General features: G+C 41.4%; 2 protein-coding genes across 4 annotated transcripts in view; one reads left to right on the top strand and one right to left on the bottom strand.

Moving 5' to 3' along the window:
- Positions 1 to 1,167: 1,167 nt before the first annotated feature.
- LSM1 (LSM1 homolog, mRNA degradation associated) lies at positions 1,168 to 11,729 on the bottom strand. 2 transcript variants are annotated; one of them, XM_037526054.1, is made up of 4 exons: positions 11,502 to 11,729; positions 7,548 to 7,616; positions 5,327 to 5,442; positions 1,168 to 1,659 (listed from the first exon to the last, which is right to left on the bottom strand). In XM_037526054.1, the coding sequence occupies exons 1-4, from the start codon at positions 11,545 to 11,547 to the stop codon at positions 1,489 to 1,491; spliced, it is 402 nt and encodes a 133-aa protein (XP_037381951.1). In that variant the 5' UTR covers positions 11,548 to 11,729; the 3' UTR covers positions 1,168 to 1,488. The 2 variants fall into 2 exon arrangements, with proteins under 2 accessions (XP_037381951.1, XP_037381952.1); XM_037526055.2 differs by lacking the exon at positions 7,548 to 7,616 and having other exon boundaries at positions 11,502 to 11,724.
- An 88-nt stretch (positions 11,730 to 11,817) lies between these two features.
- The window catches only part of BAG4 (BAG cochaperone 4), a 39,430-nt gene continuing 28,411 nt past the window's right edge, over positions 11,818 to 22,836 (top strand). Inside the window, exon 1 of one of the 2 annotated variants that reach the window (XM_037526052.2) lies at positions 11,818 to 12,350. In XM_037526052.2, the coding sequence (XP_037381949.1) occupies positions 12,081 to 12,350 (270 nt within the window). In that variant the 5' untranslated portion in view covers positions 11,818 to 12,080. The remainder of the gene's footprint in view (positions 12,351 to 22,836) is intronic. The other variant, XM_037526051.2, reaches the window with a different exon arrangement.

Below are 22,836 nucleotides of genomic sequence, written 5' to 3' on the forward strand. Positions count from 1 at the left end.
AAAACAAGATAACTACAATAAACAAGAAAAAACAAGGTAACTACAATAAATCCACATCTCTTAAAGGTGACTGATATCCTCAAACAGTGGTGCTCATAAAAACAAAATCTGTTAGGTTCACTGACTCTCAAAGAATATCTTCTTATGGTCATAAAGACATATTTTCTCAAAAGCTGGGGATTGGTTTTTGGCCTTTTGTGTGGGTAGTTAAGAACAAATTCTGGCATTCTGGCTGTTAATAAGAATACCGGCAAAACACACTAGGATAAACCATTAAGTACAATAGTTTCTCCATAAATTATTTTAAAACTAACCCAATGATTAGAAGTCAAATGCTTATAGGCATTCTGAACATAAAATGTTAAGTATATTTCATACAATAATTCAGACATAGGAACTGGATATAAATATCTTTGGAAAAGAAGTTTCTACTCAATGGACTATAAAAAGGAAATATCTGGAATAATTCTACAGTTAAAAAAACTAAACAAACAACAAAAAATCCGAAAAATGAGAGGATCAGTGACTTGCTCAAGCCTAACATGCCAGAGAACAAAATCAGAATTTTTAAACCTATCTTGCAAAATCCAAGTTCAGTAAATGACACTACTTTCTTATCATCTGTCATACTATGTAATCATTACTCTTCAACAATTATACCAGAAAACTGGCACCACCACAGGTTGTTAGTTTATGTTAACTAAGAATAACCTAGATGCATCAGTCACCAAAACCCATTTCATTTTGTGCTTTTTCTGATGAAGACATAGCATAAGACATAGCATAAAGGGTTGAAGACTTGATATAAAGGACTAGAAAGCTAATCAGCAGAAGGTTAGAGAAAAAATGACTTTAGGAAAACACTGTATGTCACAGGAATATAATTTGGAATAGCTACTGAAGCAAGAACAGAGTGGCAGTGATGTTCCTCAAACATGAGGTTTCTATGACAATCAGTATCAGCAAACCTTCACTGAACGCTCCCTTCACAAGCCTGAAAGTTTTAATCAGATACAAACATGAAAAGGGGATAGTGGTGAGCTTTAGAAGTAACTGGCTACTTGGATCTGTGATGAAAAGGGAAATTCCAGTGTGTGTATTTATACCTTCAAGAGCTGAAAACCTTCATTCATTGCAGTCAACTTGAACTTGGGAGTCACTTGAGTGTTTTGAGATTCATATTTTATTTACAAGTAAATGAAAAATGTCCACTGTAAACTCTAATTTGAGATGAGAAGAGCAAATAGAAAGTAGTAGTTGCTGGCTCCACAGTGAAGAATGAAAGGAGTCCATGCCTTTGTTTTTTTAATCAATGACTTTGTTATTAAAAAGGAAAAAAAAAGTCAGTTGATTTCTTCATGTTGCAAATGTGGAGGAATTAAAAGTAAAAATGACTTTTCAAAACTCTACAGTCTTTAGCCAAATGTATAAGGTGACCAAGTTGCTACTTTCATTCTGGGAAAGTGCAATGGTCTCTAAGTAGAAAACTTAATACTCATCTAGAGTATCTGCTCGAGGAATGGAGAGCCCTCGATCCTTCAGTGCCTGAACTTTCAACTTCTCTGCTTCCAGCTTGGTCTGCTGTTCCACCCTTTGTTCTTCAAGAATTTCTTCAATGGACACTTGTTGGAGGGGTGTGTCACTCTCCTTTTCCAAGTCCTATAAAACAAGCAGGTTTCAAAAACTTCATCTTATTACCAAGAATGGAAAAATATTACAGATCTAAAGGCAAATGGAGTCCTTATTAGGCTTGGGTTATTTTTTGTAACTGACAGGGCTGAAATCTCCTTGGCATAATTATTACAAAATACTATCTCTAGTAAATGTGAAAACAGGGACCAGTATCAGTGTATAAAGCTTTAGGTTATCCAAAGTCCTAGATTAGTCAAGGTCTAACTTTTTAAAAAAAGTTTTTTGTATTTATTTATGCATAGAACTAGGGTATAGGCCAGAGGTGCAGGGGTGAGAGGATTCACCAGAGAGAGAGGGGAGCAGAACAGATGGATCTACTGAAATACACTGCTAAGGGGAGCAGCAGGTAAGACAGGAGTGGTCTGCTACAACATAGGTTAGCTCCCTGGCCGGGGATCAAACTCATGCCTGCTGCAGTGGTGCTAGCGTGTGAACACTGAGACTTCACCCCTAGGCCACCAGGGAGGGCCCCAAAGTCTAACTTAAAGAACTTTTATTTTTGTTAGGGCTGTTTATGAATAGCTATCTCTCCAAAACCTAGAGAATTCAAGAGAGAAGTTACTGAGGACAAGGTGGTCTTAAAGAAATTCTGTATTTTCACATTATCAAAGCCAGCTTAAATTCTGGGGGCTCATCTCAGTAGGAAGGCAGAGAACAATGATTCAAGGTAGCATTACCTGTCCCCATTATGCAGGCAATAAACTGTACCTTTGTTTATTAACTTTTAATTATTACTTCCTTTCTGCCCTATGGCAAGAGGTCCTTTAGAGAAAACCTTAGCATACCAGTTAGTTTACTAAGTAGCCTCTGTATATTTCCTATTTTAATTAAACAAAAACTTTTCAAACACTTTTTCCCTTATAAAAATACATGCTATTATATTAAAATTCAGAAGCAAAAATTTTATCTATAATTCTAGTATGAAGGGATAACACTTGGTGAATTTCCTTTCTTTCTGTGTATACAGTGACTTAAAAAAACAACCATGATACAAATAGGGTATTATTTTTACTTAATATGACATAATATGCTTATTTTTATTTTGAGCCATCTTGTTAAAAACATACACGCATTCTGTGGTTTTGTGATATGGAAAGCCTATATGCACAGGGTTTTCTGGTCTTATTTTTATTTATTTTTGCATATAAGTACTGGGTTATAGGTCAGAAGTACAGGGGGATGGAGGGTAAGAGGACTCACCAGAGACAGAGTGGGGAGCGAAACAGGCAGATTTACTGAAATGAACTGCTAAGTGGAGCAGCGGGTGAGACAGGAGAGGTCTGCTGCCCCATATGTGGGTTAGCTCCCTGGCTGGGGATCCATCTCAGGCCCTGGTGGTAATAGCGCTGAAATTTAACCCCCTAGGCCACCAGGGAGGCCTATAGTTCTTATTTTTGTCTATGATACTCAATTATAAAAATCTGGGGAGGCACCAGCACATACACAACCTTTCCACATGTGCCAGCCTACTCCAGATACTAATCTTCATGTTCTGACAAGACCTCAGAACCCACAGGCAGTGGCTTATCAGGAGGAGGATTCTCAACAGAGGGGTTAGAATGAAAGCCACACAAATTACATAAACAAGCCCAATTTGGGTCAAAAAGTTATTAATTGCACCCAGAAAATGACATGATATCAAGTCAAGTACAACCTGCATTCATCACTCACAGGTAGCAGTTGAAGGAAGGTAATGTTCTGTGCTTAGTGTAGGGTCTTCTGGACTTTTCAGTTTGTTAGTCATTGAGTTATTCATGTGGTTATAATTTTGCTTCCCAATGATCAGTCTTATTACTTAAGGCTGTGTGCATCATTATCCTTGAGGCAGAATCCAGGGACTTCTTAGGCAATGGGTTGTTTATAGACTCTAAATAGTTTCTGGGTATGAGTTTCTCTAGAGTTGGTACATAATTTTCTTGAACTGACTGCTGATTCATACAACTATATAAGCATTCCTGAATCATATCTTTAGTGGTATTATTGCATATATTCTGTAGCATCAAACAATAACATAGTTTAAAAAAAAACTTTCTCCACAAAAGGACTCCAAGAAATGACTCTTTAAGAACAAGTTCACTTCTCTTTATACACACACACCCCTTCATAGGCACACATTTGCGCCAATGTAACTGGCACAGAAGGCATGTATGTGGTATTTGCTAGTATAATATGGAAGCAGAGTATATGCAAATATTTCATCTTAAATCTTTTCCTGATAGCAAAGTAGTATGTTTCCTCTTTCAAAATTAATTCAGAAAAGGAAAAAACACCCAAAACTAAACTGTCCAGAAATGGGTTAGTCCCTCTTAATATGTCTGCAGACCACTTCACCACCCCTATTCAACCACATCTTTACATAATACAAGGAAATGACAGTTCCTGTTGCTTAAACATGCAAGAAATGATGCATTAAACCAAAAATATCAACTGAAAAAGTATTTTAAAAATAAGGAAAAGATCTTTCAGACATTACATAGCAGCACTTGGGCAGTACTGATACTGTTAGTCATTTCAGCTGTTTCCTATATGAAGTCTCTGATTCAACCAGATCCTAGCAGAATTATCTCCTTACTTTCTTAGGTAACTTATTGTTAAAAATAGCTATGAACCAAATCACATAGATTGCTTCTGTAAACCTGATTTAAGATGTGGCAAGGATGTGCAATACCATGGGCGGTAGGGTTGGAGCGATGTGGTTAGGTATTAGGAAATTTTATTGAAAACTTTTTAAAACAAAACAGAAAAAAAATAAAATTAAGCAAATATCCAAGTTTTTAATTTTGATTTTTCTTGGCAACGCCCAGTAATCACAAGTAGCAAGGTGAAGTCACAGGTTTAAAATAAGGTAAAATATGAAATCAAATTTTATCTTTTTTTAAAAATGTTTGGGTAAATTTAATAGTTATATGTGTGTGTTTTCTATGTATCTATGCATACAGATGTTTCTATTTGTGTTTGTATGTCGGTACACACATACATATGCCCCCCCCACCCCCCAGTAAAAATGCTTTAGAAGATTTAACTTTTCATCTGCCAGCTGGTCTTGTTGGCACAGACATATAGGTACTTCCTTCTTGGCTGTCCGCTAAGGATTCAAGTAAAGCCAACCTCTTTCCTCAGGGCAGAGAAGTGTCCAACAAGTGTCCTCCCCACTCTGAAAACATGGATATCATACTGTATATGCACTATATCTTCCCTCAAACACTGTTAACTTTATGTCATGATAAACTACTTGTAACCAATTGTTCAAATGACTGCAAAATATTCCAACATATATAGCTCATACTTTGTTGAATTATCCTCTCATTAGGCATCAAGCCTTTTCATTTTTCTGCTAATAGAGACCACAGAAATTAAATATATTAATGAGCATATTTGTGTAGGACAATATTATAACCAGTAACATCAGTGATAGGTTGCTGCTAATGGGATCAAAATCTTTACAATGCCCAAAGGCACTGAAACAAAGTTATTCTCTGTAGATAATTTTTACAAGCTAAGCTAATTTGGTAGTTTCCTGTGAGAAGCTCGGTAAATGTGGAAAATATATTATTTTCTTACTTAAAATGACAAGAAAAGAAACCTAACTAGCATGATTATCAAGACCCATAGCAGCTTAACAGTTTTCACTTACTATTTCTCCTAGTAGGACCACATTTTCTCCTCTGACCACAAAAATCCCTCGAGGAATATCACCGTATTTTTTGCCCACATGAATACGCTCCACAGTCTGATGTAGCACTAAGTTAGCTATAAGTGTACAGGGAAGAAACAAACATATTTAGTTCAAATTATTGGGTACAGATCCAAAACTCATATTTTGAGTGGAAAAGATGTAGCTAAACGTGAATTCCAAACTTTCCAATTCTGGGAAAGATCAAGTTTCAAACAATCTTCTATTTCATTAGACACACCATTTAGGGAACTTTTAGACAACTGCAAACTGAGAGAATATTTGGGATTAAGTTGTACAGACACACTAATGATGGTAGGAATAAGGTAAGACTATTCCTAGGGCCTCCCTGGTGGCGCAGCGGTAGAGCGCTGGGTTGCGAAGCTGCCCGCAGGCTCTGTGGCGCCGGTTCAATCCCCGGCTGCTCCCCGGCCACCGGAGGAGGGTCCCACATGGCGCGCAGACCTCTCCTGCCGCCCGCTGCTCCCCTCAGCAGTGTACTTGGGTCCTTCTGCCTGCTCTGCTCCCTGCTCTGGTGAATTCTCTCACCCTCCCATGCTTCTGACTATACCCAGTGCTTGTATAAATAAATAAATAAATCTTAAAAAAAAAAAAAAAAAAAAAAGACTATTCCTGTACTAATTGCTAGTATTAACACATCTATAAGGAAAAAGAAATGAACAGGTACTTGGAAGACTCTGAAGCCCAACAACTGCGAAGATTAAAACCTTGGATTTGTTTTTTTAAAGATTTATTTTATGCATACAAGAACTGGTGTGTATGCCAGAGGTGTGGAGCGTGAGACAAATGGGGAGCAGAATAGGTGGATCTACTGAAATACACTGCTGAGGGGAGTAGGGAGTGAGATAAGAGAGGTCTATTGCACCTTGTGGGTAGCTCCCTGGCCAGGGACTGAACTCATGCTGCAGTGACTGGTGATAATTGATAGCGCTGAGACTTTAACCCCTGTGCCACCAGGGAGGGCCTGGGTTTTTGGTGTTTTGTTTTTAAGGATTTATTTATTCATGCATACAAGAACCGGGGTACAGGCCAGATGTGCAGGAAGGTGAGAGGATTCACCAGAGACAGGGCGGGGAACAGAACAGGCAGACTGACAGAAATTCAATGCTGAGGGGAGCAGTAGGCGAGGCAGGAGAGGTCTGCCACGCCATGTGGGCATCTCCCTGGACGTTCAGAATTGAACCCGCGCTGCAGAGGCTATAGACAGCTTCACAGCGCCACGCTCAACCGCCTGCACCACCAGGGAGGACCTTGTTTTGTTTTTTTGAGAAGGAAATGTTTTTCCTATATTGTGTGAGTATGTGTATGTGATGATTTATCAAATATTTAACTTTGTTTCAGTACTTAGGATTCATTTAACGGCAATGCAGGTATCCATGGATTATGATACAGCAAAAATCTGACAGATAACCGTATCTGATAATATAAGAATAAAGTCAGTATTTACCCTTGAAAGTACTCCAATGAATTTGACTTAAGGTTTAGAAACACAAGCTGTTTAAGATTATTTTTCTTCTTTCAATTGGTACTACTGATTCTATTTGAAGAAAAGCAGTTATCTATGCTTTCTTCTTTCTGGAATTCTTACAAGTGTGTCAATTATGTTGTTTTTCCTAATGCCCAAATCCACTGATCTAGAAGATGTTCAACAAATGTTGATGCGAAGTTGCTTGAAATAGTAGAAAAATGCAAGATACAAAACAAAAGACTGGGACTCGAGTCCGATGTTCCGAAGTTTAAAATCTGGAGCGTCACAAAATGTCTCCTACCTAATCTGCACTGGTCAGGGACGGATTACCATCAGTGCAGAAACTGCTTTGAAGAATAGTCAATGTGCAAATGAGCAGCTTTTCAGTGAAATGAGCTTATTTCTATTGTCTGGCTCCCTCTAATGGGGAAAATTAAAAAATAGTCCAAAACATTTTAATCATGTTTTAGTGAAAACCAGTTTTAGAAATATGAGCTTGTAAATACAAGTTTTCAAACCAACTAACCTTAATTTCTATTAGAAAACAATGATGTTAATGATTCAAATTAGTGTTCCTTTATGCCAGACAACAGTAGAAAAGCTACAAATAAATTTCAAAATGAAATAACACAAAAGTACAGAGGTCAACTCTTACTATCTAGAGTATAAGAGAAGTTTGTAAGTAATACATACCAAATTGATCAATGCTTCTTAAAAAGCCTATAAGTGTCCTTCCATCTCGAAGCAGAACCAAGTGCTTTTCTGGGGAGAGGAAAGACGATCTTTTTTTAAAAAAAAAAACTGTTAGCTTCAGTGAGTTTACACAGTAAAAACAAAGTTAAGAGCAGTTTAATATCACTTTCTCTTCCAATGCATTTAAGGTGGAGTACATTGAGAAAATGGTGCGAAGACCAAGGCAGCCCGCCCACGCCTTTTTTTTAAATAGAAAATCAGTGCTGAAAAGAATCAAAGTAACATGGCAGAGAGGGAAAGGACTGGCTGGCCTACACACTGATGTTTCATAAACACCCCTTTTCCCATATTAGTGTGTATATGTGCAAATTGAGAAATCTGGTCTAGCTATAACGTTTCTGATCTTAATTCTAGAATTATATTCTAAAATTGTATTATATGAAAGAATTTCCAGTTCACACTTTATTTGAAATCATAGGTTTTAAATAAAAACAGTGGGGCCTCCCCGGTGGCGCAGCGGTTGAGCGCTGGGTTGCGAAGCTGCCCGCGGCCTCTGCGGCGCCGGTTCGATCCCCGGCTGCTCCCCTGCCACCGGAGGAGGGTCCCACATGGCACGCAGACCTCTCCTGCCGCCCGCTGCTCCCCTCAGCAGTGTACTTCCGTCCTTCTGCCTGTTCTGCTCCCCGCTCTGGCTCTGGTGAATTCTCTCACCCTCCCGCGCTTCTGACTGTACCCAGTGCATGTATAAACAAACAAACAAACAAATAAATAAATAACATACGTGCCTCTAAAATAAATAAATAAATAAATAAATAAATAAATAAAAACAGTGGCTCAGACATTTAAACTGAAGATGCTGATAAGCAAGAGCAATAATTCAACAATATTTATTGAGAGTTACATGCTGTTCTGGTGTACAGATATACAGTAGGGAATAAGACACAAAGTCACCAACCTTATGAATTTGCATTTCTGGTAGAGGAAGACAAAGAAACAAAAAATACCTCTTGGGATAAACAGATTGGAATAGTATACAAGATAGCAGGATAGTATCAATAGGGATGGGAAGTAGCTCCAGGAGAGAGGGTAGCTAGGGTAAACCTCTCTCAAGAGGTGTCTCTAAGCTGACACCAAAGAGATTAAGCCAGTCATTAGAAAAGCCAGGATATCTGCTCATTCATTTAAGGTCATGCATTAAGCACTTTTAGATGCAGAACAGAAGAACCAGGCAGTGCTTCTTTCCCAAAGGAAAATCTTCCTTGTGCTGTAAGTGCCACAAGAAAACAATTCTTAATTATATGAGACTGAGGTAACTATATCTAGCTGGAGGAGGCCCCTTGAAAGATATTTTTTGGCTATGATGAGAGAGGAGGAGGAGGGAAAGCGTCATTTGGGCAGGGAAAAAAAGGGGTATGTATTTGTGTAAAAGTCAAGGGTATGAAGAGAAATAATAGGAGATGAAGTAAGAAAAGTATCTGCAGTTTGAGTATGGATTTCACTTCACAGGAAACTGAAGATTAAACTAGCTGAATAGGGAGAGAGTTATGAAACTATTCTGGGAGTCTGAGACATGAAAAAGAGACCTGAACCAAGTAGAGATGGGAAAAGAGAAAACGACAGGACTAAGACTGTGCTTTTATAAGTGATGGGATTTGTCAGCTGAGTTTGTATATGTGGGTATGTGTGAGAGAATGGGGTGCTGGAAAGATGAGTTAAAGATTTAGGAATCTGAGTCATGTCAGGGAGACCATCTCCCAAAAGTGGGGATCAAAGAATTAAGCTCACGTGAAAAGCTATTAGCTGTTTGTGATTATGAAGTGCTATCAGGACACCTCTGGGGAAATGTCAATAGGCAGAGTTGGAAATGTCAAAGAGGTCAGAATTAGAGGAATTCTGGATAAATCTATACAGGTGATATAATTATTAAAACCCAAGACTTCTCCCAGAGATTTAAAAAAAAGAAGCATGGGTCTCCTGGGTGGCGCAGCGGTTGAGCACTGGGTTGCGAAGCTGCCTGCAGCCTCTGCAGCGCCGGTTCAATCCCCTGATGCTCCCCGGCCACCGGAGGAGGGTCCCACATGGCACGCAGACCTCTCCTGCCGCCCGCTGCTCCCCTCAGCAGTGTACTTCGGTCCTTCTCCCTGCTCTGCTCCCCGCTCTGGCTCTGGTGAATTCTCTCACCCTCCAGTGCTTCTGATGGTACCCAGTGCTTGTATAAATAAATAAATAAATAAATAAATAAATCTTTAAAAAAAAAAAAAAAAGAAGCATGCTGAACATGGCATTCAAGAGACTACTGTAGGGGAACAGTCAGAGTTGGAGACGCAAGAAAATCATCATGAAGTGTTAGAGAATTTAAGAGAATAGAATTAAGAATTCAGTGGCAACAGTATCACAATGCTGCCAGAGAGAAGAACTCAAGAATGTATGAGCCGGATGCCTTTTCAATTCAGCGACAGTAAAGCACTAGTAACAAAAAATCAGATTGCAGTTGTAATAGAGGTGCTCTATTTTGGTGGTCAGGAAGTAGAGTCAAAGTGGAGATAACAGGTTTGGGAGTAAAGTTAGGGAAAAAAAGGTTGGGAATTTGATGAGGCAACATTGGGAAAAAATGTGAGATGGACAGACAAGAACATCATGTAGGGAATGATGGGGGGGGGGGGCGCGTATAAGATTGGAGAGGGAAAAATATTGATGAAAAGTTCCAGAAGCATTGGGAAGAAAAAAGCAATTCAAGATACAAACAGAAAAGAATACTTTCTACTCAAATGAAAATGAATGAAAATACAGAAAGAATGGCTACAGAAAATGTGTGTATGTGGCAGTGAAGGGCTTCAAACTTTTCAGTAGAGGAGAGGTGCTACAATCTACAAAGAAGGTCTGAGGACAAAAATTACTTTGAGTAAAATGTTACCATGTGTTAAGAGGTCTTATAACTCAGATACATAATAGGAGGTGGGGGTAAAGGGCATCCTTAAACAACCAAAACCAAAGATTTCAGAACACAGTGGTTGCTCATATATGAATTTGGCCCTATTTTCCATTAAATTTCCCTTCAGCAGCAAAATACAAATTTGGATTAAAAAAATAACTTCTTGATAGCTATAAAGAGTATTCAATCCATAGACTCACTCTAAATTTGCATGCAAAACTGTAGAGATAGTTGAACCTCGTTAGGAACTGTGTGTAAATCATTTTGCAGCAATTACAAGTTTAATGAGACAGATCACAGATTAAAAAATGCTGCTTGAGGAGTAATTTACCGAATTTAAAAAAATGAAAGACAAGGAAATTTTAAGTCGCTACTCTTTTGTACAGGACTGAACTGTTCAGGAAAATGACTAGGAATAAGGGAGATCGTCTTAGTAAAAGCAAAAGAAAACTGTCTAACAGGAAAAAAATAAGTTTGAAGTTCAGCTTTTCCAGAAAAGTCCATACTTCGTCTGGCAGTAGTCTCTATCACCAAAACCTGAAAGTGCTAAAGACTTGATCAAGGGTGAATGAACATTGCAAATGGCCACATTTGCCAATTAAGTTCAACTGCTTTCGTCTGAATACTTTCGTTTCCTCAAACCTTTCTCTAAGTAACAATCTGGTACTCCGAAACGTTGCAGGTGGAGAGTGGACTGAAGAGAAGTCCGCTGGGCAACTTTCGCGTTTGGGCCTCAGCAGCCCTGTTCCTCGGAAGCAGGAACGAACCCTGCAGTCTGGCTCACCAGTCGGGGGACAGGCGGAGGCTGCGAGGAGCAGTGGACCAGGGGGTGGGGAAACGGTGGGTCCCCTGGCTTCTCCGTCCCCTGGAGGATGTCAATGCCAAACGCCCCGAACTGGGCTAAAATCACACCGCCCGCTGGGCCTCAAGACTTACTCAACGAGCTCCCTCCGAAGAGGCACCCACCCCGGAGAAAGGGTCTCCCTCGGGACTTGGCCCGGGGGAGATGAGCTACTACTCACTGTCGATGTCCTCGATGAGGCTGGCGGTACCAGGCATATAGTTCATTTTGAGCTAAGGTAAGGCTGAAAAGTACAGTGGCGGTGCGCCAGTGCGCCCAACACCCCCTCCTTCCTACCGCAGTCGCCGCCCTGGCGGGACCGGGACGGGAACCCAACCCGGACCAGCAACTCTGCCCCGGCTTTCAGCCGCCGGGGCAAGCCGGAAGCGCCTCCATGTTAGCCCCTCCCACTTCCGGCATCTGCGCCCATCCCCAGGAAGGGGCGGGGTCGGCGCGCCGTCGCGGAATACCCTTTCCTCGATCCCTGACAGTAGGTAATCTAGACCGGCGAGATGGTGGGGAGATCTGTTCACCTCTTTAAGACACAGGAGGGCACCTCTCGTCTTCCGCTTTCCTACACCCCAGAGTCGCGGACTTCCGTCTCCCCATTCAGCGCTCGGCGGCCGTAGAGGCGGGCGCGGCTCGGGATTGGCTGCCGTCGGCCGACCCCCTTCACTGTCGCCCATTCGCGGTCGGCGGCAGGCGCCTGCGCAATGGGCCGGCCCTGGGGGGCGGGAAGCGCTTAGGGGCAGAGGAGCCCATGTCGGCCTTGAGGCGCTCGGGCTACGGCCCCAGTGACGGCCCCTCTTACGGCCGCTATTATGGGCCTGGTGGTGGAGATGTGCCGGTGCACCCACCTCCGCCCTTATATTCTACTCGCCCAGAACCTCCCCAGCCGCCCATTTCCTGGCGGGTGCGCGGGGGCGGCCCTGCCGAGACCGCCTGGCCGGGGGAAGGCGGAGGAGGTGATGGTTACTACAGCTCTGGAGGCGCGTGGTCCGAACCGGCCCGAGCTGGAGGAGCCCACCAGGTAAGCTTTTCACCTTCTGCCTCTGGGGGGTCTCTGACCCCGCCTTGCCGGGGTGGGGGCGGGGGCGGGAGGGCCCTGGGTTTGGTAAACCCCCAGGGTTCGTGATGGATCGGGTTGCAGACTGTATTTGTTTTCCTTATGAGGTATTGAGAGTCCAACAGCGGGATCCTGTTTGGGGGGTGGGGGGGGTGGTAAATGCTTGTGTTCTCTTTGCTCCTCCTTTTCTGCTTCGACCCTAATAAATATGTTCATTACCATTAAACAAGAAAAAAAACATGTTCCTACGCAGGCTTGCCAGGCTTAGGGGCAGGCTGCGGAATCTCTCGCCTGGGAACGATGTTGGGCTGGAGTGACCCGGCTCTGCCTCCGAGCTCTACCAATTTATCCTGCGTGGCTCGTCAGGCGGGCTCTCCGGGAGAAGGGAGGTGGCTGCACCCCCCGCATCACTCAGCAACCCCTCCCGCCCAGAAGGAGCGGGAAGGAGCGGGGGTGATGTGGGCATCTAGCCCTTTGCCCCCTGATGTTTTGTCGGGGATTGGATGTTGGAGAATCAGTATTGGGAAGCACCTTTACGTGGATTCTTTTATTTAATCTTCACGAGGACTGCAACGGAAATGCCATTACATCGTCCAGATTTTACGATTAAAGTACCGTTGGCTCTGAGAGGTTAGCTCACTAGCTCAATATACTAGGACTTAAAATACTTTTTACTCTTGTACGCCTGCCGGAAATAGACTTATGTTTTGTTAGTCCAGTATTCTTCGTAGAGAATTATCCCTTTACGGTGGGGGCACACTTCTCTTTTGGTTCAGGAATGATAGCACCATCCTCATTGGTTGAAAATGTAGTTCTGACATTCTCATACATTGCTGGTAGGAATGTAAGATGGTTCAGTGCTTTGGAAAAGAATTTGGCAGTTCCTCCAAATATTAAGGATAGAGTTAGCATGTTACTCAGCAAGTCAGCTTCTAGGTAGATACCCAAGAGATCTGAAAACATATGTCCAAATAAAAAAATTTTACATGTTTGGCTATTCATAATAGCCAAAAGGTGGAAATAATCCACTGATGAATGAATAAAATAGAATGTATCCATATAATGAAATTATTTAGCCATGGGAGGAAATGTACTGACAGAGTCTACAGTGTGGATGAATTGTGAAAACACTATGCTATATGAAAGAAGCCAGTCACAAAGGCCACGTATTCATTTATATGAAATATCCAGAAGAGGCAAACCTGCAGAGACAGATTGGTGTTTGCCAGGGCCTGGGGGATTGAGGACCGTGGGAGTGATAGATAAGGGTATGGGATTTCTTTTGGGAGTGATGATAACGTTCTGGAATTATATAATGATGATGATTGCACAGCTTTGAATATACCAAAAACCACTGAAGTGTACACTTTGAAAGAGTAGGTTTTATGGTATATTAATTATATCTTTAAAAAATTGTATGAGAAAAAACATGATAGTGAGAGGTTAATTGTGGGGAAAAGTTCGTGTTTTCTCTGTCTACATGTGCAATGGTAGGCTATGATCCTTTAATCCCTTGGTAGGGTGATGATATGCTTGATATAAGTGTTTTCAGGATGAGGATACAGAAATTAAGATTTTAGGGAGTTGTCAGTTATGGTTGGAGTATAGGTATGCACTTGGGGTGAGTGATGGTAATAGAGTAGTTGGAGATAAAGCTGAAATGTGTAATTGGCATCTGTAAACCATTTAGAGTTTGGCTTCTAGGTTGACTCTGAGACCTAAGAAGTATAGGTCTTTTGCAAAAGTAATTTCTTTTGCAACAATAGAAAACTAATACAAAAGATATGCATGTTGTCATAGATGTTGCATTTTTTTCCCCTAATGTGTTGCTTGTCATATGTTTTACATTGTATATAACGAATTCTGACAAACTTAAGGGGGAAAAAAGGGTATAAGAACCTATTAAAGCTTTGCTACTTAAAAAGAGTGCTCTATGAACCAGAACCTTCAATGTTGCTTGGAGGCTGTAAACTAAGATTCTTCTGTTTCTTACTTATTGCTATTTATTTCAGAATAGAGTAGTTGGAGATAAAGCTGGAATGTTTCAGAAGTTTATTTGTTTTTGTTTTTTACTGCTGCAATGTAATAAAATCCCCAGGTGATCTATTTGCACATTCATCTTGAGAAGCGCTGCTCCATAGATATTGAAATGATGTTGCACTGAATTACAAGGACTTGACTTTATAGTAACATTTAAATATAGCAAGATGGAAATGCACCTCTTTCTGTTTTTGTTTTCTTTCCTTATTTAGTTAGCTTTACTTGCAGTACTGTGGTTTAATCTCTGAATTAGCAGCATCTGCATCACCTCGGAGTAATTAGAAATGTTGTATCTCAGGATTTGCCCAAGATCTACTAAATCAGAATGTGCATTTTAATAAGATCCCTGAGTGATTTAAACATTGCCCCAGAACAAGTCATCCAAGAGAACATGCTGAGACAGAAGCCTTAGTCTCTTACAGGTAATCTTGGAGGTGACACACCATCACTTCTGCCCTACATTGTTGGTCAGAGATCAATGCTGGCACAAGGTGAAGGTATTCACAGGGGTGTGAATACCAGAAAGGAGAGATCATTGGGAACAATCTTGGAGAATGATTACAATGGGAAGAAATTGGGAGATAAACAATTCAGTTAGGCACCCAGAGTAGTTCAGATGAGAGGTTAAAAGGGCCTGCCTTTGAACAATGTCTGAATGTAGACAGGTTTTTTTCACTCTACATTTTATTTTATTTTTTTAAAGATTTATTTATTTATGCATAGAAGAACTAGGGTGTAGGCCAGAGGTGGGAGAAGGTAAGAGGATTTACCAGAGACAAAGTGGAAAGCAGAACAGGCAGATCTACTGAAATACACTGCTGAGGGGAGCAGTGGGTGCGACACGAGATGTCTGCTTCACCTTCACCGTCTGGGTCTGCTCCCTGGCCTGGGATCAAACTTAAGTCACAGTGGCTAACAATAGCTTGATAGTACTGGGTCTTTAACCCCTGCGTCACAAGGAGGCCCCCTCACTCTACATTTTATTATAAAAATTTCATACAGAAATGCTAAAAGAACTGTACAGTGAACATTCATATACCTACCACCGAGATTTTGTAATTATCAGTCATTACATTTGCTTTATCACATCTTATTTTCAAAATAAGTTGCATAAGCTTGAAAGACATTTTCAAAGGTATACACCATATGGAAGTGAGGAATGCAAGATCTAAAGAAGATGAGTCTAAGGTTTTATTATTTTACATACACAGGGATGAAACAGAGGTGGAATAGGTTTTTATAGGAAGATAGAGTTTAGTTTTGTACCAAAAGAACTAATGATTGCTTGATAGAGGAACTTAAAAAATACAAAAACTTTGGCAATGGTTCATGTACTGCCTTTATTTCATTTCTGTTGGAAGCTAGTTAGTCACGGTTGTTATTATGTGCCAAGCTCTGGATAGGTTGTGTAAGATTGATTAGAGAGATTTGTCGTTTCCCCTTTTGTTTTGTTTTTACGTTGAATTTTAAAGTCTTTGTGATATTTAGGAGTTTTTGAGGGTGGAAACAAAACACCAGATGTGGGCTCAGGAGGTGGGGGTTCAAGATGGTGATTTGAGAGTCATCAAATACAAGCAAAACTGAATCACCAAAGTGGGTAATGTGACCCGGGAGATCTTTGAGAGACAAGAATAGGTGACAGAGAATGGGGATCCAAAAGAAGACAATGAAGGATAATACTGGGAAAGACATAGGAGAAACAGGAAATGCATGCAATGCAAACCAAGCAAGGACACAGTTACTTTGCATGTAACGTAAGAAAATTGAAAAGAAGCGGTTGGATTTGACAATGAAAAAGATATTGCTTGAGTCTCCCTGGTGGCGCAGGGGGTTAAGCACCGCACTATGAAGCAATCCACAGCCTCTGCAGCACGAGTTCGATCCCTGGCCAGCCAGGGAGAAACCCACATGGCGAGGCAGACCTTTCCTGTCTTGCCCGCTGCTCCCCTCAACAGTATATTTCAGTCAGTCTGCCTGTTCTGTTCTGCACTTTGTCTCTCGTGGATCCTCTCACCCCCCGCATCTCTGGCCTGTACCCCAGCTCTTGTATGCATAAATAAATAAATCTTAAAAAAAAGAAGATTGCTTATTTTAGTGGTGGAAGTAAAATAGTATAGAAGTCATGAATGGGAGTTTTGAATGAGAAGACAACTAGTGTAAACTGTACTTTTAGAAGTTTTTTAGTAGATGAGAAGTGGTCACTTGACTGGGAACCAGGATTGAGGGAAGAAATTTTAGGGTTAGGTGCCTTGAGTGTAAGCAGAGGAGAATAAGCTAGTAGATTTAGAAAAAGGATGGAACATGCCTTAGGGAGAAGGAGGGGGTTATTAAGTGGTGAAGAAGAGTTGAGAAACCTTTTCTAAGTTGGTGAGGGACAAAGTAAGCTTGGAGTTGAAGGAGAGGAGCATTGACATGGTTTTTAGCTCTTAGCATCCTTCCTTAAAGTAGAATAGGTCACTAAGAGTAAAGGAAGTGAGATGGGACACATTGGGAACTTGATATCTTAGTGTTTGCCACAGCTACTGGGGGGAAGGGAAGAATAGTAGAGAAGCATGGAAGAGATCCACATGCTCTAGAAATAAAACTGTGATGATGGTCAATACAGGAGCATAAAGTGATTTGTTAGTGATTTTGGAGTATATGGCTGTACACATTTATGTGCCTTTCTAAATTTTTTTAAATAAATATTTAAAAAAAAAAGATGAATTTTTGTAAATGGAGCTTAGTACTGGCAGTATTCAGGTTCCTCTACTGTTAAATTTGTTTGGGTTGGGCTTATATTTTGGGAGGTATGTTGGAATGTCACTTTGTAAGCTTAACCATATACCCACTTGTTGTGAAACAAGTTAGTACTGAGATAAATGCAAAAGAAATTGGCTTCAGCCTTCTTCTGAGATTTGTATAGGTCCTTCTCAAAAGAGAAGAAAGTAAATAAATATATTACCTGCTTGCATAATTTCAGTCAGATTTTCCTTGTCACAGAACTTTAATTTACATTGTTACCACCTGTGAGAACCTTTTATCATCGTCTCATTTCAGTCAACAAATAAAAAGTTTGGAAAGAGTTAGGCATGTGATAAAGTTGGCAGCTTGGTTTATAGAACAGAGTTCAGGTTTAGCCAGCTTTCTGTGTAACCAAGTGTTCTCTCAAAAATTGGTGTCATGATAGGGAGGCTGTGAGCAGCAGACTGTCATTATTGCAGATATTTTTTGATTTGTCTCATTTTGTCCAAAAGGGAGGGTGGGTAAGAAGCAAAGACAAAATTTTTTTAAAAGATTTGTTTATTTATGCATACAAGAACTGGAGTGTAAGCCAGAGGTGCGGTGCAGCCGGTGACGATGATTCACCAGAGAGAGTAGAAAGCAGAACAGGCAGATCTACTGAAATACACTGCTGAGGGGAGCAGTGAGCTAGACAGGAGAGGTCTGCTGCACCATGTGGGTTAGCTCCCTAGCTGGCTGGGAATCAAACTAGTGCTGCAGTGCCTGGTGACAACTTGACAGCACTGTGTCTTTAACCCCTGCACCACCAGGGAGCCCCGCAAAGACAAACTTTTATTGACATAATAAAGTTAATATAATTTACCGCTCCAAGTACTTTTTTCATTTAAAAATAATGGTATCTTTACATAGTATAAATTTTACCTTTTTAAAGGCATAGTTCTATGAGTTTTAACAAATGTGTATAGTCATGTAACCACAAACACGGTCAAGACATAGATAGTAATCCATCTCTAAGGGAAGAAAAAGACTTTTAGGATGAGGTGTGGAAGACAATTTTCATATACCTCTAAACTCCATTAAAATTGCAGAAAGATGTTTTGTTTCTCATTTTTTTTTATAGAGGCATGTTTTATTTATTTATTTAATTTGTTTGTTTATACATGCACTGGATACAGTCAGAAGCGTGGGAAGGTGAGAAAATTCACCAGCGCCAGAGCCGGGAGCAGAGCAGGCAGAAGGACCGAAGTACACTGCTGAGGGGAGCAGCGGGCAGCAGGAGAGGTCTGCGCGCCATGCAGGACCCTCCTCCGGTGGCCAGGGAACAGCTGGGGATTGAACCGGCGCCGCAGAGGCCGCGGCAGCTTTGCAACCCAGCGCTCAACCGCTGCGTCACCGGGGAGGCCCTCTCATTTGCTTTTTTAAGTGTCCTTGTGGGTCCACTTGAATGACTTGTGTATATGTATATACACACATGTATGAGTTCAAATTTTTTAAAAAATATTTATTTATTTATACAAGCACTGGGTACAGTCAGAAGCGCGGGAGGGTGAGAGAATTCACCAGAGCCAGAGCAGGGAACAGAACAGCCAGACTGAGGAAATAGACTGCTGAGGGGAGCAGCAGGCAAGACAGGAGAGGTCTGTCACGCCATGTGGGACTCTCACCAGGCGGCCGGGGATCGAACCAGCGCTGCAGAGGCTGCGGGCAGCTTCACAGCCCAGCGCTCAACTGCTGCACCGTCATTTATTTATTTATTTATTTATTTATTTATTTATTTATTTATTTATTTACATTTAAAAAGAACTGGTTTATTAGGAAATAGAGAAAGAAAAAGAGAGGCACCTGCATAGTCAGAAGAGCTGCAGCTGGCTTTGCAAAGGGAAAAGGTTTGTGAAAAGAAAGTGAGTACAGCATTTTAAATGTGTTTCAATCAGTTGCAGTCATTCTTTGAATTGCTTAAATGATCCCAGCGGGAGCCCCTTCTTGGTTTCTGAGTCCTTTTGACATGACTCAATGATTTTTGGCAGCTTTTTTGATTTCTGGTACAAGATGTGCCAGGTTATAGTGTGTGTATTTGTTCCAGACGTAATCACCATTCCTTTAAGAAACCTTGATAGAGAATTATATCTATAAATTGTATAAGTCAGGATCCAGGCTAAGCTTTTAAAAGAGAAAATCTGGTTTAGGAATTAGTTAAATGGGTATTGCAATTTGAAAGAAAAAAAAAAGGAAAATGGAAGTAACACAGAAGTTAGTAACCTCAGGAAAACAGCTATAACTCCTGGGGCTGGGGAATAAAGAGACTAGTTTGGGATTATTAGAACCTGAAAACTTGGAAGGATGGCCTGGAGAGCTGGAAACCAGGAGGGGGCACTGCCTAGCTGTTGCTGGTACCTTGAAGTGGGGGTTGGGAAAACTGAGATAACCTGGTGACTGCTAGTGACTGACTTCTGTCTTCAAGTTCCTCACTGCTAGGCTGACACTGACAGAAACAGTAAGCAGACAAACAGGACGGAGCTAGTCTATTATTCAAACCTCTAACCTAGTATCCCATATTGGCAGAACCAAATAGAAAGCCAGCCAGCAAAGGAAAAATGTTTGCAGACTTACAATCCCTGCATCACAGAGCCAATTATAACTCAGTGTTTGGAGCCAAGGTGAAGTAACTTAACTGACATAAGTTACAGTTGGGTGCTAATTGTAGCGATTGCTGTCCATGTTGTCTAGACTTTTTCAACAAGCCGTTATAAAATAAGTATATTTAAATAGATTTAAAAACAATAAATGAAAGAAAAGGAACAACTAATTTAAGTCTCTGGTGATGGTTTCAAGGAATATAGCAGATGAAACTTTTTTTTTTCCCCAGAAAATCTACTCAAGCTCAGAATAGTGGAAGTCTGGGATATTTGAGTGGAGATCAGTGAGACAGAAATCCATTCCAGAATAGTGTAGCCAAGAAAACAGGACTCTTCCTCCAGCTCCCAGTCAAAGGGTTAGCATTCTGGGGGAGAGAGCACATCAACATTAATCATTTTGCCTCCAGCAACTGTTTCTAAGCTTGTGACTTGAGGCCTAGTAGTGGTGGTTCCCTTCCTCTGTCTAGTGCCACTTGTGTGGGGTGAAGGCATTACCTTAAGCAGAGCACTGCTGAGAATACTGGGGCCCTTATCCAACTTGTAAGGTAAGCTGAGAAAGTGAAGGTACTGCCCTTTCCCCCAAGTCCTCAGCTCCTAAAGCAGGACTGTCTTTCACAGTACCCCATCATGATCCCCATCCCAGCTGCTGAGTATAGTTCAGGCATTTCATATGGTGGCAGAAACAGATTGTAAAACAGGTAGCTTCTTATTTTTCCCCAAAAGAACTGATTTTATTTGCATTAGTTTGGAGAAAATGAAGCCTAAGGATGCTTTTAAAAACTGGAGGTTCTTGTGAAAGACAGTTGGGAGGAAATTAGTAGATTCATTGGTGATATGACTAAACTTAGGCTGCCTTGCTTGTGGAGAGACCGAAGGAAAGAGATAGCTGGAAGAAGCCAGTTGGGGTCAGAACAAATCTCAAAAACTGATTTTGGGAAGTTCCATTCTAAGAAGCCTGAATTTGATTGGATCACATGTTTGTGGGACAATTTATGGCCCAGGACCTTGTTGGAAACAGTAAAAAAAAAAAAAAAGGAAGAAAGAGGTAAAAAAGATGAATATGATGGGCTTTCCTTGTGGAGCAAGAGGTAAAGTGTCAGCAGTATGAAGCTATCTGCCGCCACTGCAACACAAGTTCGATTTTCGGGCAGGGAGCTACCCACATGGCGCAGCAGATCTCTCCTGTCTTTCCCGCTGTTCCCCTCAGCAGTGTATTTCAGTCACTCCACCTGTTCCCCACTCTTTGAATCCTCTCACCCCCTGCACCTCTGGCCTTTACCCCAGTTCTTGTGTACGTAGATAAATGAATCTTTAAAAAAGAGATGACTATGGCACAATGAATTAAAAAAAGTGAAATGGCAGGTATAAATCTAACGATCAGTAATAGCATTAAATGTGAATGGATTAAACATTCCAAAGTCAGATTGTTAGTCAGCCAGATTAAAAACACTAGAAACATCTTTTGTCTTAATATTTGTCTATGATCCTAGTTCCTGACACAGGACTCCTGAATCCCTAGGAATTTACTGGGGATAGGAATGTCTTTTGTTCTAATAAGGCAATTCTAGGTGGCCTCCTGCATAGTGCCTGGATAGGGGCTGTTGCCAGAAGACTAAGACTTGATTAGAAGTTTGGCATTTTCACCTCCACCCCCTCATTCTTCCCATAGGAGGGGGACTGGAAATGCAGTTAATTATTGATCATGCCTATGTGAAGAAACATCCATAAAAATCCCAATTGTATGGGGTTTGGAAAGTTTCCAGGTTGGTGAACACATACACATACTAGGAGGGTGACACACCCTAATTCCACGGGGACAGAAATTCCTGCACTTGGGACCCTCCTGGACCTTGACCTAGGTATCTCTTAACTGGCTATTTATCTGTATTCTTATCCATAGCATTGATAAACTATGAATGTGTTTCCCTGATTTCTATGAGCGGTCTGAGGGGGAGGAGATAATGAGACCTTTCACTATGTAGTTGTGGGTAACCTGGGGAGTTGAAATTGGCCTCTGAAGTGGGGGGCAGTCTTGTGGGACTAAGCCCTTAACCTGTGGAATCTGACACTTTCTCCATTTAGAGGGTGTCAGAATTGATTTAAAATGTAGGACACCTGGCTGTTGTTGCAGACTTGGTTGATGTGGGGAAGAAAGCTCACACATCTGGGGTCAGAGTGTTGTGAGTGTGCTAGCAGTGTAAAAGTAAATGAGAAACACCAGGTGAAGCATGTTTTTCCTCTCAGCTATGTCCTTTAGATGTAAAGTCAAATTACTTGAAAATAAAAGAATGGGATAAGTAATTGTAGGGGGCAGGACTGGACGACAGTGCAGGTTTTCTGATCCCATGCAGACCGGGTAAAGGAGGAGTCAGAGTCCTCAGTAGTTTTGCAGGTTTTTTATTTGGGTTCACCAGGCATATGGCAGGCAGGGGTGCTGGCTGGCGGCCTGCCAGCCTCCCATCCCCCAGCAAGTCTTCACTCTATCTGGGCTCTCTAGCGTTCGTTCTGCTGCTTCTCGGCTTCTCTTTCGGCTTCGGCTTCGGCTTCGGCTTCGGCTGCTGCTGCTGCTGCTGCTGCTGCTGCTGCTGCTGCTGCTGCTGCTGCTGCTGCTGCTGCTGCTGCTGCTGCTGCTGCTGCTGCTGCTGGCGTTCCCCCGTGACGCCGCCCTTAAAAGCACGGTCTTAGCTCAGCTGAATCCCATCTACCTATGCCCACACCCTATTCCAGATGCCCGCCATCAGGCATGCATTCAGGACAAGGATCCATCATCTATCCTGATGGCGGAAGGGCAGAAAAGCCTGACATTTTCTTTACCCTACAGTAATATCATACAAATAGCAACTAAAAGAAAACTAGAGTATACAGTCAAATAAAATAAACTTTAAGGCAAAAGTGTTTAAAACAAAACATTACTTGGGACAAAGAGGGACATGATAAAAAGGGTCAGTCCATGGGGAAGATATAATAATTATAAATATATATGTCTCTAATAACAAAGATAAAACTTACATATATGAAGGGGACATAGAAGATTTAATAATAAACTTTAG

This window comes from Talpa occidentalis, unplaced genomic scaffold (genome assembly GCF_014898055.3).
Source record: "Talpa occidentalis isolate TD23 unplaced genomic scaffold, MPIMG_talOcc4v2.1 talOcc4.4, whole genome shotgun sequence".
Taxonomy (NCBI): Eukaryota; Metazoa; Chordata; class Mammalia; order Eulipotyphla; family Talpidae; genus Talpa; species Talpa occidentalis.